The sequence below is a fragment of the Gopherus flavomarginatus genome, chromosome 5 (assembly GCF_025201925.1).
Source record: "Gopherus flavomarginatus isolate rGopFla2 chromosome 5, rGopFla2.mat.asm, whole genome shotgun sequence".
Lineage (NCBI taxonomy): Eukaryota > Metazoa > Chordata > Testudines > Testudinidae > Gopherus > Gopherus flavomarginatus.
In genome coordinates, this window is record NC_066621.1 from 62,467,481 (window position 1) to 62,482,069 (window position 14,589).

The following is a 14,589-nucleotide window of genomic DNA, read 5'->3' on the forward strand; positions in this document are numbered from 1 at the left end:
TTTAGGAAACCTAAAGCTGACACACACTCACCCTACTCCCTCCTGCCACCTGACCTGCTTTTACTTAAAGTGCTAAGTCAAATTTTTATAATTTTGAAAAAAAAAGCAGGGAGTTGAAAGGTGCTCTGCGAATTGCTAAGGAAAGCCTTAGTTCACAGCAAAAATTATAGGCTCATATTCCTCCTTTTCCATTAAGGATGAGACAGACTCGAAATATTCCTAGAGAAGTCTGCACAATATTCTGCATGTTGGTCTTCAGGACAAGGCACTGCATCCAGGAGCGGCGCCAGGGTTTTTGGCGCCCTAGGCGCAGGGCTGGCTTGCCGGTCCCATGGCTCTGGTGGACCATCCTGCAGACGGTCCGCTGGTCCCGCGGCTCCAGTAGACCTTCCCCAGGAACGCCTGCAGGAGGTCCACCGGAGCTGCGGGACTAGCGGACTGTCCGCAGGCACGCCTGTGGGAGGCCCACTGGAGCAGTCTGCCGCCCTCCTAAATCCTGGCGCCCTAGGCAACCGCCTAGGTCACCTAAATGGAAGCACCAGCCCTGACTGAATCTCAGCTGATGAGACAGCCTAGTAGGGCTCCTCAGGAAATGGGGAAATATAATGAAAGATGTCTGATGTTAGGGAAATATATGCATGTGTGTCTATCTCACATACCTCAAACATTTTAAGTATTTAGTATTTCCAGCTAAAGCAGCAGCAGCCACAATTGACAGATTAGATTGATTCCTCTCCCCTTCAGTATTTCTCAGATGCCGCATAGCCTTGTGGGCACCCTTTACTTGAGGGGCCTCTGAATTTTATTGGGAGCATTCCAGGGGAAAAGCCTGTGTGCTGCAATCTAGCCTTAGAGACTATAACTCCCATGATGCCTTGGGGAAAGGGGGGAGAGACTTACTCTTGCAGGGAGAGTAGGCAGTGGACTCCGTTTTGGGAAAAAGAGTGAGACTGCTGCAGGGAAGCCAGAAGCTACTGCTGCAAGCCTGCTGGGGCTTTGATCGATCAGGGAGCCTCTGAGGCTGTTGGTGGCCTCACTTGAGTCAGAGAAAAGACTGTTGCACTGTCTGTTAGGACAGTGTAAAAGACTGTAGACATTTTTATACCAATGAGGATTATTCTTCCAGAGTTAGTGGTGGAAAAGGCAGTCAAGATTGTCAGATCTCACAACACTGAGCAGCTTGCAACAAGGAACTACTCAGTGCAGAGTGCGGGTGTTTCACACAAACAAGGGTTCAAAGAGTCTCTGGTGAAAAAAGCTTTTGATCCTTCCCATGCCTTACCTGTGAGTCTGGCATATCAAGCCATTTGCACATGGGCAGCGCTCAAGCACTCCATCTGGTTCCAGTTCCCATGTGATTAGGTTCAGGAGTTTGTTTGAAAGATCATGGCAAGGTTCTCCTGCTGCAGGTAGTGGAGTACACACAGGAAACAGAAGATCTGCATGCAAAAACGATACATCCATGAGGAGTTTTGATCCACAGGGTAACTAGTTAGTTCTGCATAGGGAAGATTCACAGTGAGCCAGGAGCTCTTTTCAATCCCTCACCTATTGCAGAGGTGTATCTCTCACCTGCCTTTCCACAAGATGGAGTAAGATTTCAAACCATTTATATTTTGGCTTTGCCTCATTTTCAGGCTAAGACAATCCCCACCCTCTTCAGCAAAAGACCAGCAACAATTTGGCAATAAATTGATAACTGCATTTCTGTAATGCCCTTCCTCTGAAGAGTGAGGTATTTTATAAAAATGGGTGAACGTACCATTCTACAAAGGAGGCAGCAGTGAGCAGTAACTGAAACCTACCAGAATATTTTGGTTTTAGATCTGGATGCAAGAGTTTGCATCTTGTTCTCCACTTATTTATTATTTGATGATTTCTTTGGAAGGATTAAATGTGCACTGCAGTTATTCAAAACACAGTAAAGATTACAAGAAGTCCCCACAAACAAATGTATCAATCAACCTAGGAAACCTCCCAGTATAAGAAAAAAGCCTACACCAAAAACAAACTACAGTGACAGATCAAAAAAGCAAAATGGACTCAAGTGGGACTTATGCTGACCTCTGCACCCAGGTAAAATTCACCTTGTGGAGAGAGGAGTTGTTTACCAGAATGCTGTGTAGTTTGGACTCTTGCTATAGAAAGCAAAGATGACCAAACAAGGAAAGCACTCCAATATACATCACTATTCTGGAAGTACCCGAGTTTCAGGAATATCCAAATGCAGGTGCTGACAAACACACACACACTCCGCTCCCTGATGGTGACTTTTAATTAACAAAAGACCTTGCACTGCAATTAAAAAAAAATTAGAGGCAAACTGCAAAGATAAGAAGTCACTTAGCTTGTACAGTAAGTGGTGGTCTTCGAGATGTGTGTTCCTACAGGTGCTCCACATCAGGATGTGCATGCCTGTGCACTCTTGAGCAAAGATTTTTGTCAATTATGGATGGGTGGTGCCCTGGACACCCTCATGCCCTGATACAAGGTTATATTGAGAGACGTGGACTCACCACCACTCCAGTTTTCTTAAGCGTGGAAGTTTGACGAGAGACTCCAGAGGGGAAGAAGGGCGGGTAGTGGACCCACCCACAGGGGGACATATCTTGAAGAACTCCAGTTACTGTACAATGTTTCCTTGCCTCCTCCTTTGAGTAGTGTCCCTATGGGTGTACCATTTCAGAAGACTCCAGAGCAGTATCCCGATCATGGGGGGAGGGGGCTGCTGAGGAGGCAGATTCAGTACAGATCATGGAACAGTCTCGCCAAAAGTCACGTCAGCTCTGGAAGTCATTACAAGAGTGTAACACTCAGAAAGATGTGTGTACCAAAGACCTGTTGGCTGCAATGCGGATGTGTGAAATAGGTGTTTTTTCAACAGGGCTACTGAGGTAGATTGAGCTCTGGTGGAATGAGTAATGACTCCCAGAGGGGGCTGAACCTCTGAGTCTTCATAACAGGTTAAGGAGCATCCTGCCACCTATCAGAATAGTAACTGAGATATAAAACCTGGGTGAAGCCCTAACAGCTCCTAGTATTCCCTAGGCAGAAGGCAAGGGCTCTTACATCCAATGTGTTGAAGGCTCGACTCGTCTCCTGAAGAGCGAGGCTTGGGATAAAACACCAGGAGGTGAATCTCCAGGTTGATGTGAAATTCTGAGGAAACCTTGGCAAGGAAGGGAGGGTGTGAACATGGTGTCACCTTGTCATGACAGAACCCTGTATAGAGAGTCCACCATCAAGGCTCCAAGCTCCCCAATCCTCTTGGCTGAGGAGATGGCTACGAGGAACATGGTCTTAAGGGACTGATGAAGCAGGGAACAGTTAGCCATAGGTTCAAATGGGAGTTTTCATCAGCACCTTGAGGACTACACTGAGGTCTCGTGGTGGATTTGTACAGCAGGGGAGCAATCTTGCTCAATACCTGAGAGCCATCTAGTAGCCTTGAAATGAAGTTCTTGACAGATTCAGATGAGTGTTTGATCCTGATTCCTGGGTGAGGTGGTTCAGTCACAAAAACAAGTGGATCAATTCCGGGAACCCCGCCTGCCTTGGCGCAGATGGTGCTCTGAGGATGTCAACTGATTTTTTTTGTTTTAATTTGTTCAGTACTTTCAGTAATAATGGAGCCAGATGACCAGTGTCAAGCAGTATGCAGAGCCAAGGAATGGAGTTGCAGACTAATCTATCTGTGGATGGCCCCAAGTAAGGCATCTCTCTCAGAATACCGCATTGTTCAGCTCCCCTGAGGGAATCAGCCATTGTGTTCTGTAGTCCTGGTGCATAAAGCACCGAGATCTGCATGCAGTGTGATAGATCCATAGTTTTATAGATTCAGTGCACAAGGCCTGGGATCTTGCACTTCCTTGATGAGTGATATAATACACTGCTACTCTGTTGTCCAGCATTATGCTGATTGGATAGCCCCTGATGGGGGATAGGAAGTGCTTGCCTCCATAACAAGCTTCTCGGCACTCCAATGTGTTGATATGGAGAATAGCCTCCTGAGGAGTCCATCTTCCTTGAGTGTGAAGCTGAGATTCTGGCAGTGCGTGTCCATTAGGGAGTAGTCTGTAGTGACGGTCCTTGCACACCTTTCATAGATCTTTCCACCAACAGAGAGAGAGTAGAGACCCCTCCAAGGTACTGACACCCATTCACATAGAGTGTGCTTGCTTGGCGTATGGACGATATCAGGCAGGTTGAAGACAAGAGTGTAGCTTTATTAATTGTATCACATAGCCCGGAAGTCACAGACAAGCCCATGCTGTGGTTTGCAGGCTTTGTTGTATCTCGGAAACAAGACTGGACACTGTGTAAATCAGTCCTTGCGCAAGTTTGCTTGGCTATGAAGGAGTCTAGAGTAGCCCTAATGAAGTCTCTGCATTGAGTGGGTATGAGGATAGATTTTTTTTCCATGTTGAGGCAGATATGGATCACCCATAGGGTTGCTACTCAAAGAAGAAAGTTAACTTCCTACAGCTGCTGTGCTTATCTTAGCAGTATTTGGGAAAACTGAATTATTGAACTGTCATTCTCACAATAGCAAGTGATGTAAAAAGACAACAGCAATCTTCATGAAAGAGCTTTGAGCAGGTTGTTTTTCCTAAGATTATACAACAGACTTACCATTAAGATCACAATTAACCAAAATGATTAAAAGAATGAAACCTTCAACAAATCTTCTGCAATTACTCTAGGCCCGAGACTGGGGTATAAAGCTGAATTTATAATATATTAGGCCTGATTCTCATCTACACTAGTGTCCTTTGCACTGTTCTGGCTGTGGGGCTTAATGGAGAGGGCACTTGACTAGGACTCAGGAGACCTAAGCTCTATTCCTGGCCTGCTAGGTGAGCTTGGGCAAATCACATTCCCTCAGTTTCCTCATCTGTAAAATAGGGATAATGATACTGACCACCTTTTGTAAAGCACTTTGAGATCTAGTGATAAAGAGCGCTATGTAAGTATTAGGTAGTGGTAGTATTTAAACAGTACCTCCTTTAAAGCGTTAGTACCATTGTTCTGGGCAGGAAAATAATCACTGTTTTCATTAACTTTAGATTTTCCCCTTACAGCTACAGCAGGGGTTCTCAAACTGGGGGTCAGGACCCCTCAGGGGGTCATGAGGTTATTACAAAGGGGGGTTGCGAGCTGTCAGCCTCCACCCCAAACCCTGCTTTGCCTCCAGCATTTATAATGGTATTAAATACATAAAAATATTTTTAATTTATTAGGGGGGTCACACTCAGAGGCTTGCTATATGAAAGGGGTCACCAGTACAAAAGTTTGAGAACCACTTAGCTACAGGCTTTGTTCTAAGCATCTTTTATCAAGTCAGGAGCTAACTTTGCCTTGAGTCAAATTTGCTGTGAAGGATTTGTATTGCTAAAATCATCTTCAGCAGGATACGGGAATTGTACTGCTTCAAATGCAATTATTGCTGGCTCATATCACAGAGGAAACGGGTTCAGGGAACAGTGTGTTCCCCTCACTATATATCCAGCCCTACGCTTGTGAAGACAGTTGATGTTTTGCAATTGGCTTCTATGGGATCACGAGTAGGATATGAGTCCAACTTGGAGAAGTGATATTAGCACTCAGAAGACTTGCTAAAGTTGCTCCTTCTTTCCTGTTTCTTTTTAGGGGAGGGGTTTACAGAAGAGTCTCCGTTGAAGCTCCCCAAAGTCTGTAGATATTTTAAAATAAAGAAAACTGATGAACAATGAAATAATCCAAACCTTCTTCTCTGCAAAGCAAAGTCTCCTTTACAGTGCTCTGTATTTAGGTGTTAACAAGGAAAAAATGCACATGCCCAACTGACTCAATTTGGATGGTGCCTGAAATAGGCTGCTTTCCCATTCCACATGACGTTCCCTAGCACTGATACAATGGCAACATAGAAAAAGGTCTCCTGGGACTAGAGGAAATGTTGAGGTTGGGCACTAATACTGCAGAAGGGAGGAGGGGCATGAGGGCGACACACGAGACTGTAGTGGATAAACAGACAAAGGCTTGGGATTGACTGGGTAGCAAGAGCGAGGCCTAGGCCTGAAGAAACAAATTTCTTATTTGCCTTTCACTATGTCAAGCTTCACTTCTGTAAGCCTCAGACAATCTTGTGGGCTAATGGGGGTTCTGCAGTGCCCTTCTAGTTCATGTCCTGTCCAGGACACTTGTGTACTAGACTGCATCATAATACCCAACAGCCTTTCACGCTAGAACCTCACATTTATGCGATCGCCAGTACTGATGGTCTCCCTCTCTCTAATGTGGGAAGGGCCGTTCAGGGGAAGCAAAAGTGGTTTTTGACAGATCAAACTGAGAATTTCAAATATTTCCCCCCCCACAAGGCAAAAAGTAAAACACACTCGGTTTCTCCTTTGCTATGAAAATGGGGCAAGGCTTGTCTTCAAATGACTGTAGCTACCCATTACAAACACACTATAACCTGCACTCTCCTATTTGCTCACACCATTCCGACTTCAAATGTTTGAAGAATGTCACTTTCACGGTAATGTAGTCCTGTGGAAAGTGCCTTCCCCCTCCCAACTCTAACTGCATTCTAAAGGCTTTATCACAACACACTCCACAGTAACACAGAGCAAAGGAGAAAATTACCCATTAATTTACACAAGATCCTCTTGCACTATAAAATGAATAGAATAAAAAAAACAAAACCAGTATACCTTTCTGAAAAGCACAGCAGGTCCCAGGATTACAGTCATGTTGATTTTCACAAATTGTGCCATTCTCGCCTTTTGAAGCAGCTTCCACACATTCACCCCAGACGCAAAGCTGGTCTCCACAGCATTCAACATCTCGGGAGCAAGGCTTAGAAGAAGAGGGAGAAAAAAATCACTGCAACAAAATTCTCTTTTTAGCACCAGCATTGAACTCAGCTCTAAAGCACAGCAACCGCTGGTAAGGATAAGCACAGACTTAGGGCCCAGATCCTGTAAGCAGCTCTCCGTGTGTTTTCAACTTTAAGCATGTGACTAATCCCACTGGTTAAAAAAATGGACTATTCATGTGCTTAACCTTAACTGCAAAGGGGAAACTAGCTCCCGGAGAGATCTGAATCACTTTAAAGCAGTGCTGCACTTCTAGCTGATAATCAAGAGGCTTAAAAGAAAGGGCCAACTCCTCCTTGAAGGAAGGAAGAGGGAAGCAAAGTCCCTGGAGAAAGATAGTTCCTAGGACAACAGCTTTCCAAATGTACCAGTGGTACATAACTGGGAAGACAACCCTATATTCACTGTGTATCATTTTTATATAATTTGATTAGCTCTTTGCAGATTCCTGGTAACCTCAGGGTTCAGAATTGTGACAACAGGGTTCCTTCTCTGTGTACAGCCCACCCCAATATGCATGCATACTGCATGCCTCCCAAAAACAAAGGGCTCTCCCCTCCTGGGAGTGAGACTTATGGGGGACTACACTCAGGGCCTGTACGCCTGCACCTCATTAAGCAAGGTTTGTTTGCAAAATTTGGATAGGAATCCAGGACTGGATCTTAAGCCACCTTGCAGTGTGAGGCTATTTAGAGCTGGGGTGTGTCTAGGGCCCATTTTTAATATATAATAGGCTACAAATTTTCTACTGAACACTATGCATAACGTGGACATTTCATATTTATGTAAAATCTCCTGAACACTCAGTTCTTGTTTTGGGTTTATCTAAATCCTAGTAGTACAATGATGAAACAAGAACAATAAAAGCCCACTAAAATACTGTCAAGCAGGTCTTTTCACTGGCACTTGGGCTCTAAGCCTGCAAAGACTTACACACATGCTTAACGTTAAGTATGTGAGTATACTAGAACTCCTATTTTATGAACTAACTAGGGATTGAGAATTTCATAAATTGAACATCTCAAAACTAGGTAATGTGTGTAAATTACAGTACAGTGAACTGCATGGCTTTCTTCTTGTCCTTTAAACCACTGTAAAGCAATTTCCCATGTGTTGAGGCATCAGCACATGAAATGAATGTCGACTTGTTCTTTGACATCACTTTCATTATGCTATTCCTTCCTAATTGGAAAAAATGGTTGTTCGTAAGATTGGTTTTCTAAAATGAAGGTTCACCAGGAGTCCCACTGAAGTCAATAGGATTATTCATGTCTTTCAAGCTAAATGTTTGCATATATTTTTGCAGAATAATTGCCTCACACAACAGTTTTTAGAATATAATATCCTGTGGGTAACAAGAACTTGCAGCAGGACTTGCTTATTTGTTCCTTTTAGGCTCTATGGACTATATAGTTTTGAACAAATATTTAGTTTCGCTCCAGGTTAGCAAAGGACTATGAATGAAAAATACATCTGGATATGGAGATAAAAACATTAATGAAAAGACTCCGTTTGACTCCTAGCAGGACTCTAAGCACAAGGAGCACTACCTTCTAGCATTGCCAGCCCTGCGAGAAGATAACCTACTGTTGCCACCAGCTGAGGGAGTTAATCCTTTAGCTGAAATGGCAGAGGTTTGCTCTTAAGTTCCCAGATTCAAACACTTAATGACCCATGCGGGAGGGAGTTACCCAAACACAAATGGAGCATGTTCATGTAGGTTTATGGACACAATGTGCAATTTGTCATTTTTATCATGTTAGGCAGCAAAGTCACTAATTCTTTTCTGAAAGTGCCTGACTGAACTCTAGCTGAAGTCAACAGGAGTTGGATTGAGTACTAAAGCACCCGTGAATAGAATTCTTATAACACACACAAGAATATGCAGAGCAAGAAAAAGCATTCTGTATATGCATAGTCAGGGTTTGCTGCTATGACACCTCCCCACCCCCCAACAGAACTTAACCAACAGAGATATATCACTTTTGGTCTACAGCCATTAACGATGGCCCTTTATGTGGTGAGACAGTTTAAGACAATACAAGAATTCGGTACTTACTGAATGTTGGGTTTTACAGAGCTGACATAGGTATTCGAAACTGGAGAACTGGCAATATCTCCCTATCTCACAATCCTCATCAATTATGCACTCCTAGAGAAAGGAATTGGAAACAGCTTCATTAAATAATTGGACTTGCTACTGCTGTTTAACAGACATCACCACTTTTTTGTAAAATACTAGAAGGTTTTAGAAAACCTAGAAATGCTTCTCTCTCTCTCTTACAAATTTGCAGTGGCTAACTGGAAACCATCCCCCACTCCAGATGGTTAGCATGCTGTAACAGGAGAACACTCTGTTACCCCGACATAGTTATACATTGTTGAAAGCTATTCAAAAGAGAAGCTTTCAGACAGGCTCAACTAGTTCTTCTCGCTCAAAATATGCTGTGGGGGACCCTTAGCTCCTTGTAAGAGAATTAATATCACTGAAACTAGTAACATTCATTCATTTCTTGTTCTGCTCTTCTGGGCATTCCAGGTAAAGAAAACTGAAGGCATTTTCCTCAATGCGAGGGAACAGACTCAGGGCCCAACTGTGAATGGAGGTGGAGAGAGATGGAAATAGACCACATCACAGCAGCCAGGGCCAGCTCCAGGCTTTTTGCCACCCTAAGCGGTGGGGAGGGGGGAGCCATGATCATGATCGGCAGCAGCTCCACCGCACCCCTTCAGTGGCAATTCAGTGGCAGGTCCTTCCCTCCGAAAGGGACTGATGGACCTGCCGCCAAATTGCCGCTGAAGACCTGGACGTGCCACCCCTTTCCATTGGCCACCTCAAGCACCTGCTTGCTGTGCTGGTGCCTGCAGCCGGCCCTGACAGCAGCAGCCCTAGGAGCAATGTTTGAGGACTGGGTGTGGGAGACAGTGCTGTAGCAACTCCCTAGCCCTGTGAAAGGATGCAGCACTCACTCAACTCCAGGCCAGCCACCAGCTCCACACCGCCTTCCCATGGCCCCATCTGGTAGGTTAATACTGCTGGTTTCTAATCCCCCATAGAGCTATACCTGGCCCCTGCAGGCATGCAAGGCTGGGCCTTGAAGGGAGAGAGAAGGCTCTTCTTGCTGTCTTCCTCCCCTTATGCAGGGCCAGGCACAACCTCTCTTGAATATGCTGTCACACAACTGTGACCTCAGCCAAACTCTCCTGCATTGTTAGTGCTTCTATCAAAAAAGCATTTATATGCTGTCAAAGTACAGTGCATTCTTTACAGTACTGGCAATCTTAAAAATGATGGAAACACTTAGCAGCACTAAACTAAGCTTGTATCATGAAAGAATGGCAGTCCTGTTTGTCTTCCTTTCCTTGTTGCTTCACAGACATCCCATGATCCCAAGTTCTGTAGTTTCACTCCAAAACTAATCGGAACCACGAAATTACACAGTAATGTGCCCCTAATCCTAATAATTATTCTTTTAACACAGTCTAAATACTGTAATGCAAAAAGGCTACATTCCATATACTACAACTATCTAGAACCATATTCTCAGCTGGAGTACAAGCTCCACTGATATCAGACACACACCAATTTATACCAGCTGAGGTTTTAGACCAGAGGTTCTCAAACGGTGGTCCATGAACCACCAGTGGTCCGCGAGCTCCATGCAGGTGGTCTGCAGATAGTTTCCTCTAAGGTGCGTGCCTGGGCAGCTGCACACAAGAGAATGAAGGGCCATCCTGCAGCTCCACTAATTAGATGCCTGGACCCTGGAGAAAATTCCCATGTAAGGTGAGATGGTGGCCTTGGGGGGAATAGAGGGTAGTTGGGAGGGGGCAGTGAGGTGAGAAGAGGGGGTGGAGGAAATTTGGGATGTGCAGGGCTGCAGCGGCAAGAGAAAGAGGCGTCCGTCCCCCGCTCCAGGGCTGCGGCTGCCAGGGAGAGACCACCCTCCTTCCCACACCACCTCCCATGGAAAATTCTGACAACTCCTGCACTTCAAAATCTCCAGTCCAGCTTGGTCTAAGGAGAGACAGGGGAGGAATGGGGGGAATACACTTGGTAAGTTAGGGTGACCAGACAGCAAATGTGAAAAATCAGGATGGGGGTGGGGGGGTAATAGGAGCCTATATAAGAAAAAGATCCAAAAATCAGGACATCTGGTCACCTTACAGTAAGGGCATGTGCTCGTGTTTTCCAGGAGTGTCTAGCTCACGTGGTGGAGGAGAGTTTTGTACTTAATTACAACTGACAGTTTTATCTTTCAAATCAAATGCTAAATCTTGTTTTATAAAACTAGCTTCCTCCAGGCTGACAGCAACATGGACAGTTGAAGATTAAAATATAGTACAACTCCTCTATGACATAATCTGTCCTATATCATTTGGTATTTAAACTCTAACATCAAGATTCTCATTTGTTATTTATCAGTGTCTGTCAAGATATTATTCCCCCTTTGAACTTTAGCGTCCAAAAAGTGGGGACCTGCATGTACTCTTCTAAGCTTAATTCCTAGCTTAGATTTGATAGCGCTGCCACCAACCAGAAATTCCAGTGTCTGGTACACTCCCTGTCCCCCCAAAATCTTCCCTGGGGGACCCAAGACCCAAATCCATTGGGTCTTAAAACAAAGGGAAATAAACCATTCCCCCTCCTTTTCCTCTCCCAGACTTCCCCTCCCTGGGTTATCCTGAGAGATACACTGATCCAAGCTCCTTGGATCCTAAAACAGAGAGGAATTAACCTCCCCCCCCCCACCTCTTTTCCCCCCACCAATCCCTGTTGCGTTCAGACCCAATCCCTTTGGGTTTTACACAAGAAAAAAATCAATCAATCAAGTTCTTAAAAAGGAAAGCTTTTAATTAAAGAAAGAAAAAATAAAAACTCTCTCTGTAAAACCAGGATGGAAAATGTTTACAGGGTCTTCAGCTATACCTAGACTAGAGGGACTCCCTCTCCCTAGCCTAAGTTACAAGTTACAGCAAACAGAGGTAAAATATCCTTCCAGCAAAATACACATTGCAAATAAAGAAAACAAACAAAAGACTAATCCGCCTTCTAGCTAGTACTTACTATTTTGAACATGAGACTGTTTGAGAAAGATTGGAGAAACCTGGTTGCACGTCTGCCCCCTCTTAGTCCCAAGAGAGAACAAAGAAAAACACAAACAGCACAAAGACTTCCCTCCACCAAGATTTGAAAGTATCTTGTCCCCCGATTGGTCTTTTCGTCAGGTGTCAGACAAGTTCACTGAGCTTGTTAACTCTTTACAGGTAAAAGAGACATTAACTCTTAACTATCTGTTTATGACAGTGTCAAAGCAGAGATCTAGCCAGAGATCCCTACATTGTTCCAGGAGATTGACTGTTACTGGGTGAAATTGAATATGGAGTAGGCAGGCTGTCAGATACAGCTTTCATTCCTAGCTTCTACTGAAGGTTTATTCTGAATTAGCTCAGATGCTTTTTTCCCCATAGTCTCCCTGTTGCACCCCCTCACACACAGGGTGATGCACTGAAATTGTGGCATAATCTGTGGGTGCAGATGGGTTCTGACACTAATCCAATTAGTGCAGCAAGCTGCTGTCATCCAGATCAACCATAATTTGGGAGAGTGATTGCACTGTGAAATAACCATGGGCTAACTAAGCATTATGGTCACAGGCTCCACTGCATTCCCAGTTACAGCCACCACACTGCAGTGCATCAAATGGGCTGAGTTACATGGCAAGTAATGTTGCCCATTCAACTATCCATCTCCACAATATGAAATGGCTTTTAAACAGTTTTAAACTCCAATATCCATAGGATACAGACCAGGAGCAAAATACAGCCCTGGGCAAAACTGCTTTTAAAGTCAATGATGTAACAGCAGGGTAGAATTTAGCCCAGGAGTTGTAGTTAACTGGAAGTCTTTTTTGTTTCTTCAGAAAAAAATTGTATTCTCAAATCTGGACTGCTATGCATAACCACGATGCCTTTACAGCTTCATTTTTTAATTATGCCAATTGTCCTCTGACTTTTTTTTGTTTTAAACTGTGCCTCCACATAACGGGGAGCGGTGAAATCAAAACATTATGGAGTGGTTGAGGTTTTGTAGCTTCTCCAGTTAGCAGCAACTTCTCCTCCTCCCCAGCCACACTGCTATACAGCAGCACAGCTTTGTGCTGTCTGGCCAGTTTTCTACCCTTGGCTTTGTCTGCAGCTTCCACAAGTGAGCTTGTGGCTAAGCCATGGAATAAAATATCCTTTCATCCTTTCAGCCCCTATGTTCTCGGGCAGATAATCATGTCTCGAGAAGTCAATCTGTCCAGTCATGTCCCAGAGAGTGGAAACCTTGCCACAATTGTTTTATGATTATGAAATAACTTTATTCAGCTTTGCAGCAGTTTCTTGCTACATTTAAAATCCCAACTCTCCACCTATCTTACTATCTCCATTGCTTTAACGTAATGACCCCACTGACATTTTTTCATTCTTGCTGTCATCCATTTGGTTTTTTTTTTTTTTAATTTCCACTTATTATGGGAATTTCCCTTCCACTCATGACAAAAAAAACCCTGTGTTCTTCTACCCTCTTAATCTGTGTATTTTTCCTATTACTCTTGCTTATTTTCTGTTCATGAAAGAGAGTTATTCTGGTTTCTGAGCACAGCACTTTCTTTTCATTGCCACCATCATCAGTTCTTCTATTTACCGCTGGTCTGCACCTGCACCCACTGAAGCCTCTATATGGGGTGGAAACAAGTCCAGCAGCTTTGCTCTCATGTGAAAAGGCTTCCCTTCCAACCATTTTTGTGGGTGCCAGTGCATGAGAATGCAGCAACTGAGCACGTGGCCAGCGACATGGTCTGCAGGTAGCCATCCTCACATGGAGAGGTTTATAAGGGGTGAAGGGAACTCTCACCGGGACTGGAATCTTGTGACTGCCCCTTGAACAAGTACAGTTCTCAAGTCAAGGTTTTTTTCATTCCATTCACTCTTACTATGAATTCATTGCTGGCGCCATACTCCACACCACCACTCTTCCCCCAAGTCTTGTAATTGTCCTTAATGCAAAACCCTGCACCACAAATACACACGTGTATAAATGTAGAGCAGTTTGTTTTCTTAGGGCAACACCAGCAACAACTTGGGATACAAAACCCTTCTAAACTCCAGCAGAAGCAGCTGTTCTCACACACGGGATTGGATTCTAAAAAAGAATCCACTTTCTTTATGGACATTTGCTCAGCTAATGTTTCAGGGAAATTTTTGTTTTCGTCCTGGAATCCTGGAGACAATTTCCACCCCAATGAACAGCTTCTTTGCAGCTGAGATTTGCTGGTTATTTAAAACTGTGTGTCTTTTTGAAGTCCATCATTACTACTACTATTTAAAAAAACAGATAAATGCAGCAACAAGATATACACTAATCTCAACAGTATGATTTTACAGCTACCCAAGGAAAACAAGCAGAGTGCAGATGTATTGCTGCACTAATCGGTTTAGTGGGTTTTAGTGGCCCGTAATCTTGCAAGTTGCGCAACACCCTCATGTGCCCTCAGAAGCCAGTGACATTGGGGGTGGAAAGAACTGAGCACTTCCCCTGAGGGCTCTAGTGCACAAAGTTATACCCTATGTAGAGTCTACTGCAATGCCAAGAAACAACTAAAATCTATGAAAATTAGTGAGTTAGGACCTGTCCCAAAGCCCACTGAAAACAATGGCACTCTTTCCACTGACTTCACTGTGTTTT

General features: G+C 44.1%; 1 protein-coding gene across 1 annotated transcript in view; it reads right to left on the bottom strand.

Annotated features, from left to right (window-relative positions):
- The window catches only part of DKK3 (dickkopf WNT signaling pathway inhibitor 3), a 67,117-nt gene that overhangs the window by 2,405 nt on the left and 50,123 nt on the right, over positions 1-14,589 (bottom strand). The window contains exons 5-7 of the mRNA XM_050955151.1: positions 8,917-9,009; positions 6,693-6,837; positions 1,283-1,439 (exon numbers count right to left, since the gene is read on the bottom strand). Coding sequence (XP_050811108.1) covers positions 1,283-1,439; positions 6,693-6,837; positions 8,917-9,009 — 395 coding nt within the window. The remainder of the gene's footprint in view (positions 1-1,282; positions 1,440-6,692; positions 6,838-8,916; positions 9,010-14,589) is intronic.